Raw genomic sequence first — 21,568 nt, 5'->3', positions numbered from 1 at the left:
TACAAATCTTAGCATAGGCTGATGACATTGACATAAAACTGTATAGTAAGCTAGATGTTGAGCAATATTTCCTGGCATTATAAAAGGCTGCAAAACAGGTCGGTCTAGTCATTAACGAAGACAAAATATCCAATATACCAAGTGCATGTTGGGATGTACTAAGGATCCTGTGCCATTATATTTTATTATTATAAAAACAATACATAGGTATTAAGGATAATTTTTAACTGGAAAGCCACTAGGTGGCGAACGGCATAGGATCTAGTGGAAACGTTACTTCGGACAGTTTTTTTTACAACGCTGCAATGGTACATGTACTTCAGGTTGAGAACCGCTAATCTATACTATACCGAATAAAAAATTGTTCAATTGTGTTCTCACTATTAGGACTCATTGAGCGCACTGCATTTTACAAAATATTAAAATCACATGGTGTATAAAATAAAACAAACACAAATTTTAAAGCAGTTTATTGGCAAAACATGTATAAATTTTATCAACAACGTTACTACAATCTAGAGAAACATATGTAGTATGATTTTAGTTCTTTATAGAGGTCCTATGAGAATATCTAAAAGACTAACAATTGTAACTCTTCCAACAGATGATAAAGCAAGTATGATCTTATCCAAGAGATCCAGCAGTGGTTCGTTGTTGTGGACAAATAGTCGTACAACTTTTTGTGCAGCTTCGGCGGCTACCTGCAAATAAAATTCAAATATTTGAGAATAGATATGCCTTGGTTGTGGTTTGTTGAAACGCCAAAGAAAACATAAGTTTACATTAAATAAAGTAAATAAAATATCTTGATTATATTATAGCCTATCTAAAATAGCAATATATATTGAGAAAAGTTTTCTTGAGTGCAGGGTGAAGCCGTGCGTACTTTTACTGGTTTTACACAATATTTATTTTACATTAGTTCAGACCTTTTTTTATTATTCTAGTAATATTTCTAATTTTCATAACAATGATTTCCATGCTAAGGTCAGTCGGTGAGGACATGGTACAGTGAAAAGCGGTGTACAGAGGTCAGTTTACATTTTCAAATAATTCAAATCTATACTATAGTGCATACTATAGTTTTAGTTATAAAACTTTGCACCTGTTTCTTTTTCCAGGAGTGTATATTAATATTTATTGGGTGTTATGAGTTATGCTAAGTTATGCATCGGACTTTTTAAAAGGTTATGAATGGACTACAGTGGACACTGCTCACGAATAAAATGTTATTAGTAACCACTGTACCCCTCTATTCACAAATTTGTTTTCCTTTCCTTAATTATAGTTGCCACAAAAATAGTAAGAAACAAAATACGACAGACTAATATAAGCTAGACATCTCCCGATAGGATGTTTAAAGCAGTTAAGCGCCATTTAAACGAAGGTTACTAAAACGTGCTGATACACCTTATGGCATAACCCAAAACAACATTCAAGCAGTACATAGATAAGTTGAAAAGCATTGAAATTGACTGGAAAAATGTAAGAACTGTAAATGACGTAGATGGTAAAATGCAACCGAATTATACTGTAAGATAATTTTTTTTAATTCGGAAGATGCAAAATTTAATGAAAAGAAATAATCTAGGACATTTATCTAAGAACACCCAGAAGCCACATCACTTGCACCGACAATTAATTTTAACAAACCTGTGGTTAATTAATTTTTTGACCATCTGAAGCGCCTGTATGATAAAAATAAATTTGGTTCACACCAAGTATTTAATCTGGATAAAACTAGCTTAACGGTGGTCCAGACTCCATATAAAGTTATAGAAACAAAAGATCTCCAACGGATAAGTCAAATAACGTCTGTTGAAAGAGGATAGCTCGTCACACTTTGCTGTGTCATTAACGCCATGGGAAATTAAATACCACCTGCTAAGATTTTTTCATTAGTTTTAAACAGCACAGGACAAATGGAGCTCCTCCAGGTACAGGAGGTTTTGCTTTAACAAAAGGACGGATTACGGATTACATCCGATGTCTTTGTGGAATGGTTAGAATATTTTATATAACATGTGAAACCTTCGAAGAAGTCTCCTGTTTTGCTAATTATGGCATTAGAGCAATTCAACCTGCAAAGAAAAACAACGTTGTTCTACTTACATTGCCACCAGACACAAGTCATTGGCTTCAAACTTTCGACAGGAGCATATATGGACCTCTTAAGAAATTTTACAATGACGCTTGTGAATTGGGCCTTTGCTTAGTAGATCCTTGCCATTAGCATTTACCACCCAAAATTGTACATATGGTTAAGTCTACAGAAATATTTCCTCTCAACCGACATATATTTAAGGATGATGACTTGCTGGTATCAAAGTCAAAAATACGATCTCTCCCCAAGCCCAAGCATAAGGCAACGAAAACGAAAAAATTTAGATGAAAAACTAGAAAAACGACAGTTTTAACAGATATGTCTGTGATAAAAAAAAATAAAAGAGATATTAAAAAACAGAAAAAAACTTGTAAATGTAAACCAAGTAAATCTTAGTAACCTAACAAATAGTAGGCTAAAAGCAAAATCAAAAAAATGTAAGGAAGATACCTAAAGATTTAGACACTAGCACCAACAGCATATCAGTAGATGACTTTACAGATTCAGAAGATTCTCCCTGTAGTTTTCCTAAAACATCTTTTGGGAATTCGATCTTGGTTATAGCCAAAATAAACGAGGGCACTTTTGTATTAGTGAAATTCGCTACATAAAAGACAGTTAAATAATAATATCGGGTAAGTGCAACAAATTACCAATGATGGTGACTACTTTGTAAAATACTTGTGTAAACACGGAAAACACTATATATATCCGGTAGTAAAGGACATATCTTGTATTGATCAAGAAAACATAATACACCACCTCCCGAAAAAACTGGTGGTAGGTACACAAAGAGCCCACAATTTACTTTCCTTTAAAATTGACTTTTATGCATACATCATCATCATCATCATTGGCTTTTACAACTCTTCGTGAGTTTTTGCCGCTTTTACTATTGCCTTCCATTGATTCCGATCCTGTGCTATTATTTCCCATGGCCTTACTTCCATCTTCTCCAAGTCTTCCCTGACTGCGTCTTTCCACCTTTTTTATCTGGTCCTTCCTGTCGATCTTCTACCATCTGGTCTTTCCCAAAACACATTGCTAATCAGTCTGTCGTCATCACTCCGTACCACGTGGCCTGCCCATCTTAATCTATTGGCTTTTATGTATCTTACGATGTTTCCTTTCCCGAAGAGAGTCTCTATTTCATTGTTGTATCTGCTCCTCCATTCATTTGTCACGCTGTCCCTGCAAGGACCATATATAATTCGCAGGATTTTGCGTTCCCATACTAATAGCTTATTGATTTCTTTCTTTCTCAATGTCCATGTTTCACTTCCATATGTCACTGCTGGTCGTATTATGGTTTTGTACATTTGGATTTTGGCACGCCTTGAGAGAAGCTTTGACCTCATTAGATGTTGAATGGCAAATAATGATTTATTCCCCGCCAGTATTCGTATTTCAACCTCCCGTTCTCCTGTGTTTTCACTGGTAATTGTTGCTCCTAGGTATTTGAATTCTTTGACCACCTCAAAATTATGATCGTTTATGGTAATGTTTTGTCTTATTCGCTGTCGTTCCTTTTTTGATCGACCATGTATTTAGTTTTTTCTTCGTTTATTTTCAGGCCTATGCTTAGCGTTGCTTCTTCAAAGTTCGATACTATATCCTTAACTTCCAGTGTTGTCTGTGCTACTGCATCTACATCATCTGCAAATGCGAGAATAATCTTTGCTCCTCTGGCAGTTATGTCTGGTTTGACTCTGGTATAGATTTTTCGCATTGCATATTCCAATGCTAGGTTAAATAGTAATGGAGACAGCGGGTCTCCCTGTCTGAGTCCGGTGCTTATGCCGAAAGCTGTTGAAGTTTTGCCTCCTATTCTAATTTGTGCAAAGGAATTGTTGACACACATTCGCGCAATCATGGTCAGCTTGTTTGGTACATTTCTTTTATGCATACGATATGGGTTAATTAACAATTTGAACAAACCAAACTGTATCTATTTTTAGTTGTTATAACAGTATATATTAATTGTGTTAATGTTTGTATTTAAATAATTCCAATGTCCGGTGATCCCCTCGATAGCGACCACTCTACCCCATCCATGGGGTACAGTGGACACATGAGCACATGATTTGCTAAATGTATTTTTTCTACAATTTAAACATTAGCAGTTGCACTTTGTGTCAAGAACAGCTTAAGGTTGTGGACTATTAATAAACATAACATATTTTTTGATTTTGAAGAAAATATAACATTGGTGAATTAAATTATCAGAAAGTGTCCACTCTGCACCGCTCTCCCCGAGTTGGTTTCATCTATTGTTTTATTATTTTAAGAACTATTCGGTTATTCTTATGTTGTTATAGTAGTGGTTTTTTAACCCAGATATTACTACCGTCCTTTTAAAAGGCAGTGTAAATTATGCGTAATTTAGGTTAGTACAGCTACCAACTGATAGATGGCTCTAGATGGAGTGTTTTTTTAAGAGCCAGCATTCGACAAGTTTTAACGATTTTAGTGCGCGCACATGCTGTAATTGTGAGGTTATCTGTGTAAATTGCCAGGTTTTGGACTACAAAATGGATGCTTATAATTGGAGGTAAGTTTAGAATTAAAAAACTGTTATTTCATGGCATTGGCATGTGGATTATTGTATAATAGGGACTTATGTACGTATATTCTTGGCTCGAATAGTTGTCACGTTGTTTCAAAGGCTCGCCGCTTGGGATTTCATTTTGTTCTTTTAAAAAGACGGTAGTAATTAGTACTACCAACGTGCGTATTGTTTCAGGAGGCCTCTCAAATTGCATGAGCTATTAGAAGAGCTTGATTCTGATGAAATCCCAGTCCCTCCAGATGGTTTGATCATATTTCCCCCAGAAAATGCCAATGATGATGTCACCGATTGCGACTCCGGCGATGAAGAACTAACTACAATAAATAATTTAGCGGGTAGTCAGTTGAGAAACGATGTAGAACTTGTTTTTGACAACGCGACTGAATTATCACAAGATTCTGTGAATTTCAGCCTACCAGAAAAAGATTCGGATGATGACAATATACCATTGGCTTTGTTTCTTTCCAAGGAAAAGCTGCCCTATCAATTAGAGAAGAGAATATCTGCACACTGGATTCAAGGAGACTTGTATCAACACCCTGATTGTAATTACTGGAAAACTTAATTTGGACCGAAAATGACTCAGTCGCCGATGGAAATTTTCAATTTGTTTTTTGATGATGAAGTCATCAATTTGGTTACCGAATACACTAACATCTACGCAGGACAAAGAAATCTTTTGAACGACATTACTTAAAATGAGATTCGATGTTTTATAGGCGTTCTTGTATTGAGTGGGTATGTGGTTGTGCCGAAAAGGTACATGTACTGGGAAAATCGTGACGATTCGCACAACGCAATGGTGGTAGCTGCTATATCTAGGGATAGATTTTCCCACATAATGAAAGTTTTGCATGTTTGCAATAACTTGTCATTAGATAAATTTGATAGATTTGCCAAGATGTGACCCCTGTTCGACGTAATAAACAAAAAATTTATACAATTTTCCCCTTTAGAACAACATCACAGCATAGATGAGGCAATCGTTCCGTATTTTGGTCGCCATCCCACAAAACAATTCATCAGGGGAAAACCAATCCGTTGGGGGTACAAAATGTGGGTAGGAGCCCTTCGTCTGGGATACATAGTTTGGTTTTCTCCTTACCAAGGTAGTTCCACTACAATACCTGAACAATATAAAGTCCTTGGTTTTTGTGCATCAGTAGTTCTATCCTATGCAGACAGATTGAATGAAGTATGGCCTCAAAGGCGATTCCATCTTATTTTTGATAATTATTTTACTTCTATTCATTTACTGCATGAGCTAAAACAAAGAGGCATATTTGGTACAGGCACTGTAAGGGAAAATCGCACCATGAAATGCCCTTTACTCTGTTCATCTATTATGAAAAAAACTGAACGTGGTAAATACGAGTATCGTTTTGATAAAAATACAGGAATAGTGGTTTGCCGCTGGTATGATAATAATATCGTTTCTATTGCTTCCAATTTTGTACCAGTAATTTCACATTTTTTTCACAAGCAGAGAAAAAACATATTCAAGTTCCTCAACCAAATATTGTTAGAATATACAATAACTTCATGGGTGGCGTTGATCGCAGTGACCAGAACATCAGTTTATATCGAGTGTCCATAAGAGGAAAAAAATGGTATTTTCCCCTTTTTGCTCATTGCGTTGATATGGCTATTCAAAATGCGTGGCAGATTCACAAAACTCAAGACGGTAAACTGGATCAACTTGAATTTAGAATTATAGTTATAGTACAAAAGATTATTAAATGCAAAATAATAATGGCACACGAATTAAATTACCCCAATAAATGTACAGAAATATAAGAACTCCAAATAAAAAGCAATAATTTGACTTTACACAAAAGAATAAAAGAAATGACAGGAACAGCTAAGAAAATCATAAAAAGTATTTTACTAGATAACAATGAAAATATCACACTAGATAACACAAAGAAATTACAAAGGTGGTAAGAATATATTGACGAATTGTTCCAAGATTCTAGAGAGCGATTCTATGAATGCGACATGAATCGAGACTTAGATCCAAATGCAAAGCGTCAGCAGAACTATTAAAAGTGAGAGGAGATATACTGCAGCAAAAGATAGCTGGACTTATAATCAAAGTATGGGGAAGCAAAAAAATGCCAAAGCAGAAGAACACGGCCCTAAATTTACAAAAAAGGTCATAACATTGTATGTGAAAATTACAGAAGAATCGCACCATTAGAAGTAGTATATAAAGTATTAGCAAAAATTAAAATAAGTAAAATAAAAACCTACGAAATAGATGATCCAACAGAACCTACAACCCACCAAATTTTTATGCTAAAATTATTACAAAACAACTGTTATGAACAAAATATAGATTTGCATATTCTCTTTATCAACTTTAAATAGACAAAGCAATGAGATCCCTAGGAATATTAGAGAAATTAATACGATTAGTTAAGATGACGCTAAATAATACAGTCAATAAAGTAATGATAGAAGAAAATCTTCAACTCAATTTACCATCAATACAGGATTAAAGGAAGAGGAAGGATTAAACGATTAAAACAGGAAGACTCCCTGTCAACAGACTTATTTAACCTAGTAGTAGAAAAAATAATTGAAAGAGCCGAGATTTAGACAAGCAGCACTATTCTGAACAAAATATAACAGTGCATAGGTTTCGCAGATGACTTGGTACTTTTAACACGTTCAAGAATATAATTTTGAAAAATGTTCGCGAAATTTGAAGAAAAACTAGACTATAGCCTGACTGTAAATCGAGAAAAAAACAAGTATATGGAAATGAGAAGAGATAATGTAGAAGAAAATAAATGGACCACTTTAAGGATGAATGAGATAAAGTATACATTGGTGAAGGTAGCAGGATTTGAGTTATGTGAGGTAACAGTTACAAATAACGGAGGCGAAGATATAGAAATAGATAAACGGTTAATGAAAGGTAGCAAAGCAGTAGGATTATTAAACACACTGCTGAATTCGAATTCATGAAACAATAGTAAGACTAACGGTGTTGTATGCATGTGAACTTAAACAATGAATCAGAAAGAAGAAAAAAAGTTGGAGATTTGGGAGAGAAAAATAGGAAGAAAGGTTTTTGGTGGTATAAAGAAGGCTAAGAGGAAATGGTGCAGAACAACAAAGCAGGAGCTAATGGAGATGTTAGAGAGACCAAAAATAACACAAAAATCAGGGCACTGGGATATGTTTTGAAATCTTATGAAACGTTCCGAGAGTTTTACAGGCAGGAGAACAATAAACGAAGAAGAAGACCACGAAGGAAGTAGTTTGATGCCATACGGACTGAAAGAAGGAATGGGAACAAGGCTCAAGAGAACAAGTAAAGGATCGGAAAAACTAAAAGAAACTAGTCACGACTATCAAATTAAAGGGTCTCCAAGGCCTATAGTACTTTAAACGTAGAATCAGTATGAATAATTAACTTTATTAAAATGTGGCTGTACAGACGAGCTATGACAATATATTGTAATGGTTTAACAAAGTAAGTAATGGGAGGATGGTACCAAAAGAAGTAGAAACAATTGTCATAGAAAGAAAGCTACAATACCTGACGCATACAATGCGTGAACGATACACCATCCTATGACTTCCTCTATGGAAAAATAGAGGGCAAAATAGCAGTTTGGATGCAGTTGGGGTCAACTCTTTTTAAAGCAACTATTTCTAAAATTATAATGGCTATGATGATAACAAATCTTTGCAACTAGGGTAATACTTGAAGAAGAAATTTACAGGAGTCTTTTCCATAATTTTATTATTGAGGCTACCACATGGAACAAGATAATGAAAACAAATAAAGCAAATAATAAGATCTTAAATTAATCTCATAACAAAGTTAGTAATGGGGAGGTTCTGAATAGAATGGGGAAATAAGAATAAGTAAAAACAACTATCAAAGAAGAAAAGCTACAATACTTGAGATACACAATGCATGAAAGATACCGCGTCATAAGACTTGTGCAAGGAAAAATATTGGGAAAATAGTAGTTTGGATATAGTTCGAGTAAACTCTTTTTAAAGCGGCTGTTTTTAAAGTTATAGTAGCCATGATAATAACAAATCTTCGCAGCGAAGGAAATTCCTAAAGAAGTACCTACTTATTTTGAAGTATATTAGCTCTCACCAACTGTAAAAGCACAAACACAAATTAAGACAGCAGGGCTGAGCTCCTATTTTTTCTGTTTTTACTTAGGAAATTAAATTAATTGCGTCAATTGAACATTAGTATAAACTATATTCATCATAATTATCATTAGCCGCTTCAAATCCACCGCTGAACATAGGCCTTGGGTAAACAATTATATTGTATTTGATTTTAAGTCGGAATCACCTTGAATTCAGTGGTGCTGGATGCGTTTGATGTCGCCCGACCACTTTGTTGGAGGAGGTCCTCTATTACCATATGTATCATGTCTAGGTCTCCATTATAAAATTTTTCTAATCCATCTTCCATCTCTGACTCTGGTAACATATCCTGCTTAGTTTTATTCCAGTGTTGTAATTCTTTTAATGATATCCGTAATACGAGTTTTTCTCCTAACTATTTGATTCAAAACTCTGTACCTCAACATTGACGGTATTGAGAGATTGAGGGATATATTCAACACTGACATCTCCACTGTTCTCTGTGCCACTCGTATCTTATTGATAACTGTTCTGGTAAGAGTCAATGTTTCTGCTCCATACGTTAGAACTGGGTGTACACATTGATCAAAGACCTTCCTTTTCAAGCACATGGATATATCTGATCCTCTGATAAATGAATCGATATTTCGTAAGCTGCCTATGCTATTCTTATTCTCCTGTTTTATTCCGTTGTTTGATTCTCACTTCCGAATTTAATCTCGTGGCCCAGATAGTTATAGGTATAAACTTGTGTTCAATTTGCATGCCATGAGTGAAAATGTTTTTGGCCAGTACAAGTTTAGTCATGAATTGTGTATTAGAAAAGTTACTTTTAAGACCAACTCGTGTACAAGGTGTCTAACGGTCCTGAAGCAGTTGGTACGCATGATCTATCTGGTTCACAATAAGCATTATGTCGTCTGAAAATCTTAAGTTGTTTAGAAACTTCCGATTTATATTACCTATATTAATTTAAACATAAATTGCATTCTTTAATAAAATGAGTAATTTAACCTGTCCGGCATACAAAAATACAGAAACAACAATCTTGTATATTTATAAGATAGATATAGACACAATACTTACATCGAAGACGTCCTTATTAGGAGGCAATACCAGTTCAATTACGGGATGTATTCCATTGTAGAGAGTTTTTAACAAGTTTTTAAAATCTTGGAATAAGCTTCGTGTTCCAGTATGTGTTACTGTAATCTTATCTGCTACAGTGCGAGCTCTGAAAAATTAATATTAGTTATTTATGCACCACCTTCTTTTTCTGTATATTCTTTACAGGCCTTATTTTACTGCCGTATACCAACGCAGGTGTCACACTTAAAATCAAATCAAGATTAAAAAGTACATCGCTCATTCAGTTCCAGTTACAGCAACCAATTTGGGTAATTTCTCGATTTAGTGTACCATATGCCGTTATGTACGAGCCAAGGTATTACCACAAACGAAGAGCTTTATATAAATATACAGAGAAAACGTACAATACTCAAAAAGCTGAAGAACAGAAAAGCAGCAGGTAAAGACGGGATAACAAACGAATTATTGAAATATTGTGGAGCAGCAATGACAGCACAATAACAACATTAATTATTAAAATTATAAAATACAATAAAATACTGAAATAATGGAGAACGAGCGAACTAATTCCACTATTCACAAAAGGAGATAAAAAACAGGCAAAAAACTACAGAGGTATAAACTTGGAAAATACTACCCTAAAACGTACATCTAAATTTGACAAAAACTAATGAATCAGGGGATAAGTTTAAAGATGAACAACAGAGTTTTCGTAGTGAAACTCGTGTACAGATGTAATATTCATGATAAAGCAAATTACTGAAAAATCACTAGAGTATAACAGACCAGCATTTCTGTGTTTGATTAACTTAAAGAAAGCGTTTGACTAAGTAAGACTCAAAGATGTAATCCATCTTGTGTATAATAGAGAAATTCACCTATATATTATAAAAACTGTCGAAAACATCTTCCAAAACAACAAAATAGAGGTCAGAATAGATGAACATCTTACAGAACCTATAGAAATAGGTATCGAAATATGACTCATTGAGCCCTATGTTCTTTAATTTACCCATGGATGAAATCATGACAAATGAAGAAGATAACAAAGAAATTAAAATACTCTGTTAAGCAGATGACGCAAAATTGATGATGAAAATAGTCTGCAATCATTGGTTCAAAGATTTAACATAAAATCAAAAGAATTTAAAGAATTTAATATGACAATCTCATCTCAGAAAACCAAAAAAAGTAATCAGCAAAAAACCAATCAGGTGTAAATAGAAATTAATGGCAATAATATTAAACAAGTAATGGAAATAAAATACATTGGAATTATACTGTCCAGCTATGGAGACCTAGACAAAGAAGTGAGTGATCAAGTACAAAAGGCAAATAGACTGGCAGTATGCCCTAATAACACTATATGGCAAAACAGACACATTAACACTAAGATAAAGTTAAGAATTTATAAAGACAGAGTAAGACCAATAATGATATATGCCTTAGAAACAAGAATCGACATAGTCACGACACAAAGGACTCTGACTCTAACGGCAAAGATGAGACTCAAAATAGAAAATAGAAAAAAAGAATAAAACAACTACATAACGCAGCTTGAAAACCATATGGCAATATCTGCAATTTTTTCGTAAAATGACCTTTTAATGCAGTCTAATAGAAAAAAAAATCTATTTTTTAATGCTATTTAGCAGCATCTGCAACGAATTGTAAATTCGGCACCAGAAAGATACGTCCTTATGGCTTTTGTAAAAAATCTATTCGTCTTTTTATACCATCAGGCATTATCTGCAGTTGTTGCTCTATGGTTCTAAAATAGGAACAAAAACTCAGCCTGTACCTATTTTTATCTGTTGTGTTGTGAGTTGATTTCCATTGATCTTCCTATAAAATTCCACAAAACAGTGAAAATTTATAGGAAGATGAATGGAAAAAACTTATGTGAAATATAGAACAGTAAATCCAGACAGTAATCGTGGAGCAAACTATGTCTATTTCTTCGAAGTGGAAGGCAAGAAATATAGAGTGTGTAAGCACAATTTTATTGCAACACTGGGAATAAGCGACAAGACTATAGCAAATATACAACGTCGTACTGTAGATGGGTTTATCCCAAAAGACAAGCGAGGAACTCACAAGAATGGAAAAAGAATCGACGAAGTCGTGAAACAAAACATAATGAGTTACATCGAATCTATTCCTAGAGTGGAATCTCATTACTTAAGAAAACAAACTACCAGAGAGTTCGTCAGTGGAGACAAAACTCTGGCTGATATTCATCGCGATTATATAAAATTTTGCGAAGAAAAAGGTTCGGTGTTCGGAAATTACGCTACGTTTAGGACCATATTTAACACGGAATTTAATATAAGTTTCTTTAAGCCCAAAAAAGACCTCTGCTCGCTATGTGAAAGTTACAAAAATTCATTAAATAAATCTACATTAGAAGCAGCCTATAATACTCACCGCCAAGAAGTGGAACTTGGTAGAAAAGAAAAAGAAAATGACTCAAAATCTGCAAAATCTAATACTTGCATTACTGCTTGTTTTGACTTACAAGCCGTATTACCGACACCTTCAGGCGGTGTCTCCTTATTTTATTACAAAAGGAGATTATCAACATTTAATTTCACAATTTTTGACCTGATCACAAATACAGGACACTGCTACCTTTGGTTCGACGGAATTGCCAATCGTGGTCCAAACGAAATAGCCTCATGCCTGTTACAATTTCTGAGGAACCATGCCAGAGAACAGGAAATAATGTTATATTCAGATAACTGCAGTGAGCACAATAAGAATAAGTATATTGTCTGTCTTTATCTCTATGCAGTACAGAAATTGAACATACCTAAAATTACCCACAAATTTTTGATAACAGGTCATTTCCAAAATAAGGGAGATAACATGCATTCTTTGATTGAGAAACAAAAAAAAAAGGGCATTAAAAGAAGAACCAATTTATGTGCCTGCGCAATGGGTCACAGTAGTTCAAACAGCGAAAAAAACAGGTGAACTTTACAAAATTAATGAAATGTCTACATCGGATATATTGGACTTTAAAAAATTATGTAAGGAAATGGGGAACAATTATTATAATATTGACGAAGAAGGAAATCGGGTCGTCTGGAATGAGATTAAGATGATCAAGGTGGAGAAGACACTTGAAAATAAGTTTCAGGTTAAGACAAGCTACAATGATACAGAGTTCAGAACCATTAATATAAGGCGAAGACAACGAGGGTTGGGGGCTAATATGGAACTAAGTAAAGCATATTCGCATTTTACAGAATATAACCTTGCTTTTAAATTACCTAGCCTAGATACTTGTGACGATTGTGATAGATGCAGAAGAAAAAGAAATTATTTTAAAAGAAAAGGAAGTCCATCATAATGAATCACAAAGAAGATATACAAGTAAACAAGAAGACAAAATTAGATCTAGATTAGAGGGTTCTAAGGAAAAAGTAAGTTTGTACAATGGACCTTCAAAAGTGCTTACCCACTCCTTGCCTTACCAATGCACAGAGCTTTTACAAATTAAAACTTTGGATCCTAAATTTTACAATTTGTGACATGACACTGGGTCAGACACATTGTATGGTATGTAGTGAAAGTACACGTAAGAGAGGAAGTAACGAAATTGCTTCTGGTTTATTTAAATGGCTATCAGTTTTACCGGAAGATGTAGAAGAAGTAACATTTTGGTCACATAATTGTCTTGGCCAGAATAGAAACATTAATATTTTGTTTTTCTACTCATATGTTATGCATAAATTTCCGTATATCAAAACTGTGAATCAATGTTATGCATAAATTTCCGTATATCAAAACTGTGAATCACAAGTTTCTTTTAAGAGGACATACCCACATGAAAGTGGATGTGGCACATTTTGTTATAGAACATAGAAAACGACACACAAAAACTATGGACATATGTAACACTCATGACTGGGCACAACTAATTCGTTTTTCGTGTCATAAAAAACCATTCATTGTCTATGAAATGGAGTTAAAGGATTTCCTGTCATATCAGGTCAGTCTAGGAAAACTACTACTTCTCCATTTGTCGGTAGGAAAAAGAATTGCAACAGTGAAGAGTTCCTTTTATCAAAAGTTTGCAATCTAAAAAGGAGCTTCCAGGACTGGTAAATTACAAAACTAGTTTTGATGATGCCGCTTTCAAACAAGTGAACCTTATTAGGCAACCTCGAAAGGTTTTGGTTATTCCTGACACTATTCCTGTTTTATCAAATAGTCTGAGACGTATTTCCACACAGAAATATCGACACCTGCAAGATCTTCTATAATGGATACCAGAGACCTAAAAGAGAATACTATAGCAATCTTCCTCATGGCCAGGGCGAGGAGAGTGAAGAAGATGATTAAACAGTTTCTCTAATTTTTCTTTAAGTTTATGTTTTGTTTGTTGGTTTAGTATGTTTTTTTTTATTATGCAATATTTTCTAGCCAATAAGAAGAATATTTTATAGTTATTTCATAGGACATCCTCCCAGTATTTTTTAAAGTGCAAAAGCCACATGTCCGTCGCCATTTTTTTTTCTGTAGCTTGTGTTAACTTTTTCCATTTTATTTGTATGTTAGTTTTATGTTTAAAAATAAAGTGTAGTTTATTCGCTCCGTGCGTGACTGACGCGACACCTACCGCCTTCATCTCACAGTTTTGGACCTACCAATTTTCAGGTTAAACATATCACATATGTTTGACATTGTTAAATACATGCGAAATTGGCAATTAATAATAATTAACTTTCTAATTATATTTTTTTAGTTTATGTACAAAATAAATGTAGTATTAAAAACTGGGTTTCTCAAAATTCATCATAATATATCTTTTCAACCACAAATGGAAAAGAAAAGGAAAAATCTAGTACTGGCAAATCAAGTTTTTCACGTGAAAGAGCATATATTTAAAAACAGTAATAGTAAAAGTTATAATATAAAAGCTAAAGTGATCAGGCACTCTGCAGTTAGCTTAAAGCCTTATAAAATATCATTTAAGGTAAATTATTTAAATTTTTCCTATTTCAATTGCATAAAAATGAAGTTATGTGATATTTACTTTTTCATATTAATAGCACGGATAAATTTTTTTCTTTTCTCTAATTTATATGTAATCTTTGGGAACCTATAAGAACTACACTTACTATTTTTGCTATTATTAGCACAATTAAATACGCAATATGTATTTGCACACGTCATATTTCGCCGCTACGCACGCTGGCATCGTTTCAAAGTACCCCTAACATGGTCACGCACGGAGCGAATACAATAATGTATTATTTCCTGACAAAGACTTTGGTAAAATGTCCATAGTATCTTTTAAATCATAGTATTTGGGCTTTCCTGTAAAATTTTAGTTTTGTGACATCCGCTCTTAGTAAACCAGACCCCAGATATAAAAGCAAAGAAAATAAATTTAACGATAATTTAAATGTTGTAAAACTCTGCTATTTTTTAAAGTATAAATTGCAATTTTAATTAAAAAAAAAAACATTTTTCTAACTCGGAAATTGTTCTTCATTTAAGAATTATTTTCGAATTAGAAATGGAAATAACACAATAAATATTTTTATTAATTCAACAAAATGGTATACCACAAGGATCAAATTTAAGCACAACTTTATTCTTAGTAGCAATAAATTCGATATTAACACAAATTGAAAACCCCGTCAAAACTAGATTATACGCTGACGACCTAGTTATTTTCTGTAGAGGAAAAAACATAGCAACGATTCACAATCACATTCAAAAAGCGTTAACACACATTGAGAAATGGTCAGCTACAAGTGGACTTCAGTTCAACACTACAAAAACGAAAGCAATCTGTTTCTCAAAGAGAAATCAAATCCAAATAAAAGAATTATATCTACACGAACAAAAACTAGATTATGTAGAAGAAATCCGATTCTTGGGTATGACGTTTGATAAAAAATTAACTTGGAAGACACATATTCAACAGCTGAAAAAATCCTGTCTACCTGGTATAAATTTACTACGATCACTTGCCTTTAAAAACTGGGGTGCCGATTATTCAAGTTTAATACTTATTTACAAATCCATAATTTGATCAAAACTTGACTATGGAGCCATCGTCTACAACTCCTCCAAAAAAACACATTTGAAGTCACTGGATATTATCCAAAATAGATGCCTACGTATTTCTTTAGGAGCTCACTACACAAGTCCCATTCAAAGTCTCTATTGGGAAAGTGGAGAACTTCCTCTTTCTTTCAGAAGACAATATCTAAGCCTAACATATGCAGCGGTAGTGTTATCAAACCGAAATAATCCAGTACTGCATAACGTTTTTGCTGATCGATTTACAAATAAATTTCAACAAACACATCAAATTGATCATCCTTTTTACTTTCGTATAAAATCATACTTATCCAAATTAAATTTTCAATTTCCAAAAACCTATGATACCTCTTCAATCCACAACCCTGCACCATGGACAATATCTATTCCTGATATCGACATCAGTCTAACAAACCTAAGAAAATCAGAGATATCATCAACCGTCATTAAACAAAAGTTTTATACACTATTAAACAAATATGGCAATACCTACAACGTATACACCGATGCGTCAAAAAATGAAGACAGAGTTGGACCAGCAGTTTATTCGGAAGACTCCTCAGTTAGTTTCAAATTACCATCAATTACAACCATCTTTTCGGCTGAATTATTCGCAATTCTAAAAGCACTATTGTTAATACAAAACAAAAACAAAGAAAGATGTATAATAATCACAGATTCTTTAAGTTCATTATCCTCACTAACTCAATTGTACTGTGATAACCCCCTTCTACTTCTTATTAAAAAAGAACTTAAAAACATTGCAAATAAGAACATCCAAGTTCACTTTTTATGGGTGCCTTCTCATATCGGAATTGAAGGTAACGAAGTTGTAGATAAACTGGCTAAAAACGCACCAACTAACCCGATGTCCGAAGAAAGTAAAATATTGGTACAAAACGATTTAAAACCATACTTAAAACAAAACATAATTAAAAAATGGCAACACAATTGGAACAACACTCCATCAAGGCTATACGAAGTCAACAAACATTCACATCTTTGGAAACCAAAAATAAAAGACAGGAGAGAGCAAGTGATACTTACCCGTCTCCGTATCGGCCATACACGACTTACTCATGACTATTTATTACAGCGCAAAAATAAACCAGTGTGTAAAGTGTGCAACAGTGTTCTATCGGTAAAACATTTTTTAATACAGTGTCCCAAATATAATAGTGAACGACTCAAATATAACATACCCAACTCCCTAAGAGATGCCCTAGAAGAAAATACAGACACCCGAAAAATATTTTCCTATCTTAAAGACTGCCAACTTCTTCAAAAGATCTAAAACGTACATTGTAACACACAAAGATATTATTATTATTATTATTATTGTAAATTAATGTATATTTCAGTTATTGTATCTATATTGTATTAATCTAAATACGCTAATGACCCTGCGTGGTTGATGCGTTAATAAAATAGAAAAAAAAATATTTTTATTAATATAATCGCTTACTCCCAAAAAGTATAGTACATAGTTAATGTAATTTGTTTATGTGTAATGTGTTTGTAAATTGTAATGTTTTTATGATTTTTTTTCTTGGCTACGTTTTTTCTTACCAGCTGCAATTTATTTTATATCATAATATGTACCACTGATCAAAATGTTAAAAGATACTTTAATTGACTTACTGTTCGACGATCTGTTGATAGAAATGTTTTGGTTTATTGTGTGCTTCCACCAAAGTTTTTAGGCCTCCTATAAAAGCTGCAATATTGGCGCTAGAAGTATAAAATAAGTAAATAAGTAAACAAAACAATATTTTTCTCATATTAGAAATATTGTTGATATAAGAAGCAGAAGTCTTGCTGCTGACTAATGCTGATTTATAACAATATAGACGTCATTAAAAAAACTTAACTACATTAATTTGAAATACATGCTTGAGATTAGTTTTACGTGTCATGATAAACAGTTCAGTAGTAGCCTACACGTTCTGGCTAATAAACTACACTTAGGCCAATAAAGGCAGCTCCTATCACTTGTCAAAATTTTATCAAGCTTTAAACAAACATAAAAGAATTGCTACCATTTCCTGAACGAATAAAACATGTTATTCTGAAATTAGAACAGTTTGATCTTACTTGCTTGTTTATGTAAATTTCCCTCCCTGGATGAATAAACTTTTAAAAATAAATACGTCTTTTACAGAGCTGCGTAAATACTACACATAGCTATTTTTGTTTTCAAAAGCTTTTAAAAACCGTAGTATCCAAATATCCATCAGCCCATCAAATCTCCACCGATGCTTTCAAATATAATGGAAAGTATGCTGCAGCCTATGTTTATTTGCAAAAGCACTAGGTCGACTATACAAATGCCAGTAAATTGCTGCATATATACTAAAAAAATTATGTTAATTAACCAGGACATTTAAAAATGTGGTTTTATCTGTGCAAACAAATTTTATATTATTACCACTAATTAAGCTATATACCACTTACACTGTACTTCTAAAGATCAACAAAAAATTATCTTATATAGAGTAAACATAAATTTCCTTCATCTAAATTTCTATGATATCACAGATCCACTCTTTGCCAGCTGCTTCCTCTGTGGCCTTTTGGAACTCATCCTTCATTGTATTGGGTGGGATTTCCTGTACCAAGATTCTTCACACTTCACGATACACGACACGCATGTATTGTCAGACAAGAGTTTTTTTACTTCCTCCGCCATTTCCTATCCTCCGCCCAGCTTTAGTAATACTCCTTGATCTCTGGTCTATCTAATCCTTTTTATGTCAATTTTGGTATCCTTTCTTCCTGGTAATTTTTTTTACCTCTGTCATTCGATCCACAAATAATTTTTCTTTGTTCTTGCTAATGATTACCACTTTATTTTGATCTTTGAGCTTAGTGTTGATGTTATCCCACCTACTTGTTGTTTTTTTACCTAGGATCGTGATCATTACACCCCTTTCTTATACAGCCTACTCCAGAATTCTCCTTAATGTCTTAACTCTTAGTGCTGCCGGCGTGTAAATTCCTACGTTTTCTCTTCCTAGCTTCTCCATCTTCTGTACCAGTTTACTGCAGGTTTTCAGGAACTGCACCAGCTCAGGTTCTTCCTACTTACTTGGAAGAGCTGGATGTGCTACCCTTACTACAAGCTGGCTGCAACTTAATTAAGCCAAAGTTTGTTTTTAATAACCCCTATAAAATCGAAACAAGACAGTATCAGGAGTGAAACGTGGCAAATACGTATTGCATATACAACGATGGCTCCAAAATAGAAAACGGCTCAGGATGTCGGATATACCCCAGATGACTGAAGCTAACAATAAAGTGGGATATAAGCAAAAATTCCAGAGTAGTTCAGACAGAACTAGATGGTATCCTCATAGTCGCAAAAGAGATAATCCAAAAAGGTATAGCTAGAAAAACTATAATAATCTGCACATATAGCAGACAAGAGTTACCAATCTTAAAATGACCAGGTGTCACATCAGGGTTAGTAATGGAGTGCCACAATTAACTAACTTAAGCTTCGGATGGTAATATCATATTGAGGAACGTTAAAGAACACAGTAGGAGTAAAGGCAACCGCATTGCTGACCAATTAACTAGCAAGGCGGTAGGCATAAGACTCGTAGGACTTGCGGATTTTTTTGGGTTGGTCAACTACAACATTCACAAAAATTCTCAGATGTTACTTTCATACGCAAACCGTGAAAAGATAAGAATAAGGACAAGGTTGTAGACTTTCCAAGGTAACACTAAGTAACCTTGAATAGTCAGAATCATAGAGGTACTTGAGAATGATCAGAAAAAACCTACACTTGACAAATGGTTTTTATACTGGTCTTGCCAACTAAGCAAACATCTCCACATACTGGGGTAAGTAGACACATATCTATGCAGAAAAAGTAAACAAGAAGACGACACTATAAAGCATCCTGCCCACATAATGAATATGCCTCCTGGTGACTTGTCCACCTTCCTCGAAATGGCAGGTTGGTTAATGAGCTAAGGACGACAGCTGGAAGGATGCACAATGGATCAATTGTGGCTTAAGTGTTGTGGCGGAGGGCACTTTAATAAGAAAAAGAAAGTTAATAGTTAACCGTTAGTGGTTAAACGGGTATATTTGTGAAAATTAAAAAAAAATAAAGATTGAGAGAAATGCAAAAAATAACAGAAAAAAAACCGTTTTAAATACAAAAATTATTTTGAATACAGCGTAAAAGTTATAAGGATATTAAACATAATGAAACTATATGCTGAACAACTAATAGGTAAAAACAGAACGTTTTATGGACGGCCGTAGCTCAGCGGCAAGATACTGGCTTTGTAAGCCAGAGCGCACGAGTTCGAATCTCGGCACCAACAACGACAGTTTCATTTTTAAAAATGATACGAGCCGTTCACCGTGCTTCGAATAGCACGTAAAGCCGTCGGTTCCCCTGGCCTAGTGTGCATATACGATATTATTATTAAAGAACGTTTTTAGACTGAAGAGATCGACAACTAATTTCATACATATACTAGAACAAATAATTTAAAAAGCAGGAGACCAGAACCGAAAAATTCACGAAATATTCATGTATTTTAAAAGTACAATCGATACAATTTATCGGACGAAAATAATGTAAGAACTAGATTATTTCGATTCAGAGAAAGAACCAGAAGAACATGGCTAGACGACGAAGAATAAGATACAAGAGAAATTAACGCCAAGGATTAAATACTTCAATGTAAAAACAGAAAAAAAATTTAAAATAATCACGACCTTTCCTCACAATAGGTCTTTTTAAATAAGCTGGCGTTAGCCATAATCCATGAGATTGCAAGGGATACATTAAATAGGGCCTACTTAAGGTGACTATTTTAAAACTAAAGCTTCTTGACCGGTTCTTAAGAGAACAATTTCCAAAAGTTATTATGAAAAATTATATAAAATCTTGATTATAAAAGAAATTATCAAAAATAAGGCAGTTAAAAACGATTAAAGGCGGTTTGGTGATTTAAAACATAATGGTGTTATGTTTAAAACATAATAGATGCAGATACGTAAAGTACAGTTAAAACATGATGAACAATAACAAAACTCAAGATATAATATGACTCAAGATAAAAACATAGGGAAAATATAGTTAAAGAAACTCCCGCAACAAATAAAGGCAAAGAGGACGATCGTGGTTTCCTACATAAGTCATTTTTGTAAGATTTTGTAAAAACATACGACAAAAAATTAAAAATTTAGAATATAAACTTACTCAGTAATGATAAGCTCTTGTTTTGGTTTAGGACAGCAAAGTTTAGCTTCGCTGAGTTGAATACCGCAAACGAAGATCGCTACAAAGATAATTAAAAGTTTCATCTTGTTGGTTTTTGAGACACAGATGCTGAAATTTACATCTTGGTCTATTTATACCCAAATATAGCATTTTTATTGTTTACTAATTAATTAAAGAACAATAGACAATACTTTGTGTTTTTAATTGAATAATTAATATTGAAATCGAATATGATACAGCTGAATTGTGGCCAAGTACTATTCCAAAGTGTTCATAATTAAATACTACTGTTTGCACCGGATAATTGGATGTGTTTTTTGTTTTTACGTGAAAAAATTGGTGAAAATATCATTTTTGATTTATTAT

General features: G+C 33.7%; 1 protein-coding gene across 1 annotated transcript; it reads right to left on the bottom strand.

The window, feature by feature from the left end:
- Positions 1-455: 455 nt before the first annotated feature.
- LOC140438426 (uncharacterized) lies at positions 456-21,313 on the bottom strand. The gene is made up of 4 exons (XM_072528107.1): positions 21,182-21,313; positions 17,595-17,684; positions 9,888-10,035; positions 456-701 (listed from the first exon to the last, which is right to left on the bottom strand). The coding sequence occupies exons 1-4, from the start codon at positions 21,283-21,285 to the stop codon at positions 549-551; spliced, it is 495 nt and encodes a 164-aa protein (XP_072384208.1). The 5' UTR covers positions 21,286-21,313; the 3' UTR covers positions 456-548.
- Positions 21,314-21,568: the final 255 nt, after the last annotated feature.

This window comes from Diabrotica undecimpunctata, chromosome 4, assembly GCF_040954645.1.
Source record: "Diabrotica undecimpunctata isolate CICGRU chromosome 4, icDiaUnde3, whole genome shotgun sequence".
NCBI lineage: Eukaryota > Metazoa > Arthropoda > Insecta > Coleoptera > Chrysomelidae > Diabrotica > Diabrotica undecimpunctata.
The sequence above is the reverse complement of the archived record's forward strand: the minus strand, read 5'-3'. Positions and strand labels throughout refer to the sequence as shown.

Coding starts and splice junctions, on each gene's coding strand:
- LOC140438426 (XM_072528107.1), bottom strand. CDS start 21,285: ATGAAACTTTTAATTATCTTTGTAGCGATCTTCGTTTGCGGTATTCAA. Junction 17,685..21,181: donor CAAGAGCTTATCATTACTGA/GTAAGTTTATAT, acceptor TTATACTTCTAG/CGCCAATATTGCAGCTTTTA. Junction 10,036..17,594: donor TATCAACAGATCGTCGAACA/GTAAGTCAATTA, acceptor TTAATTTTTCAG/AGCTCGCACTGTAGCAGATA.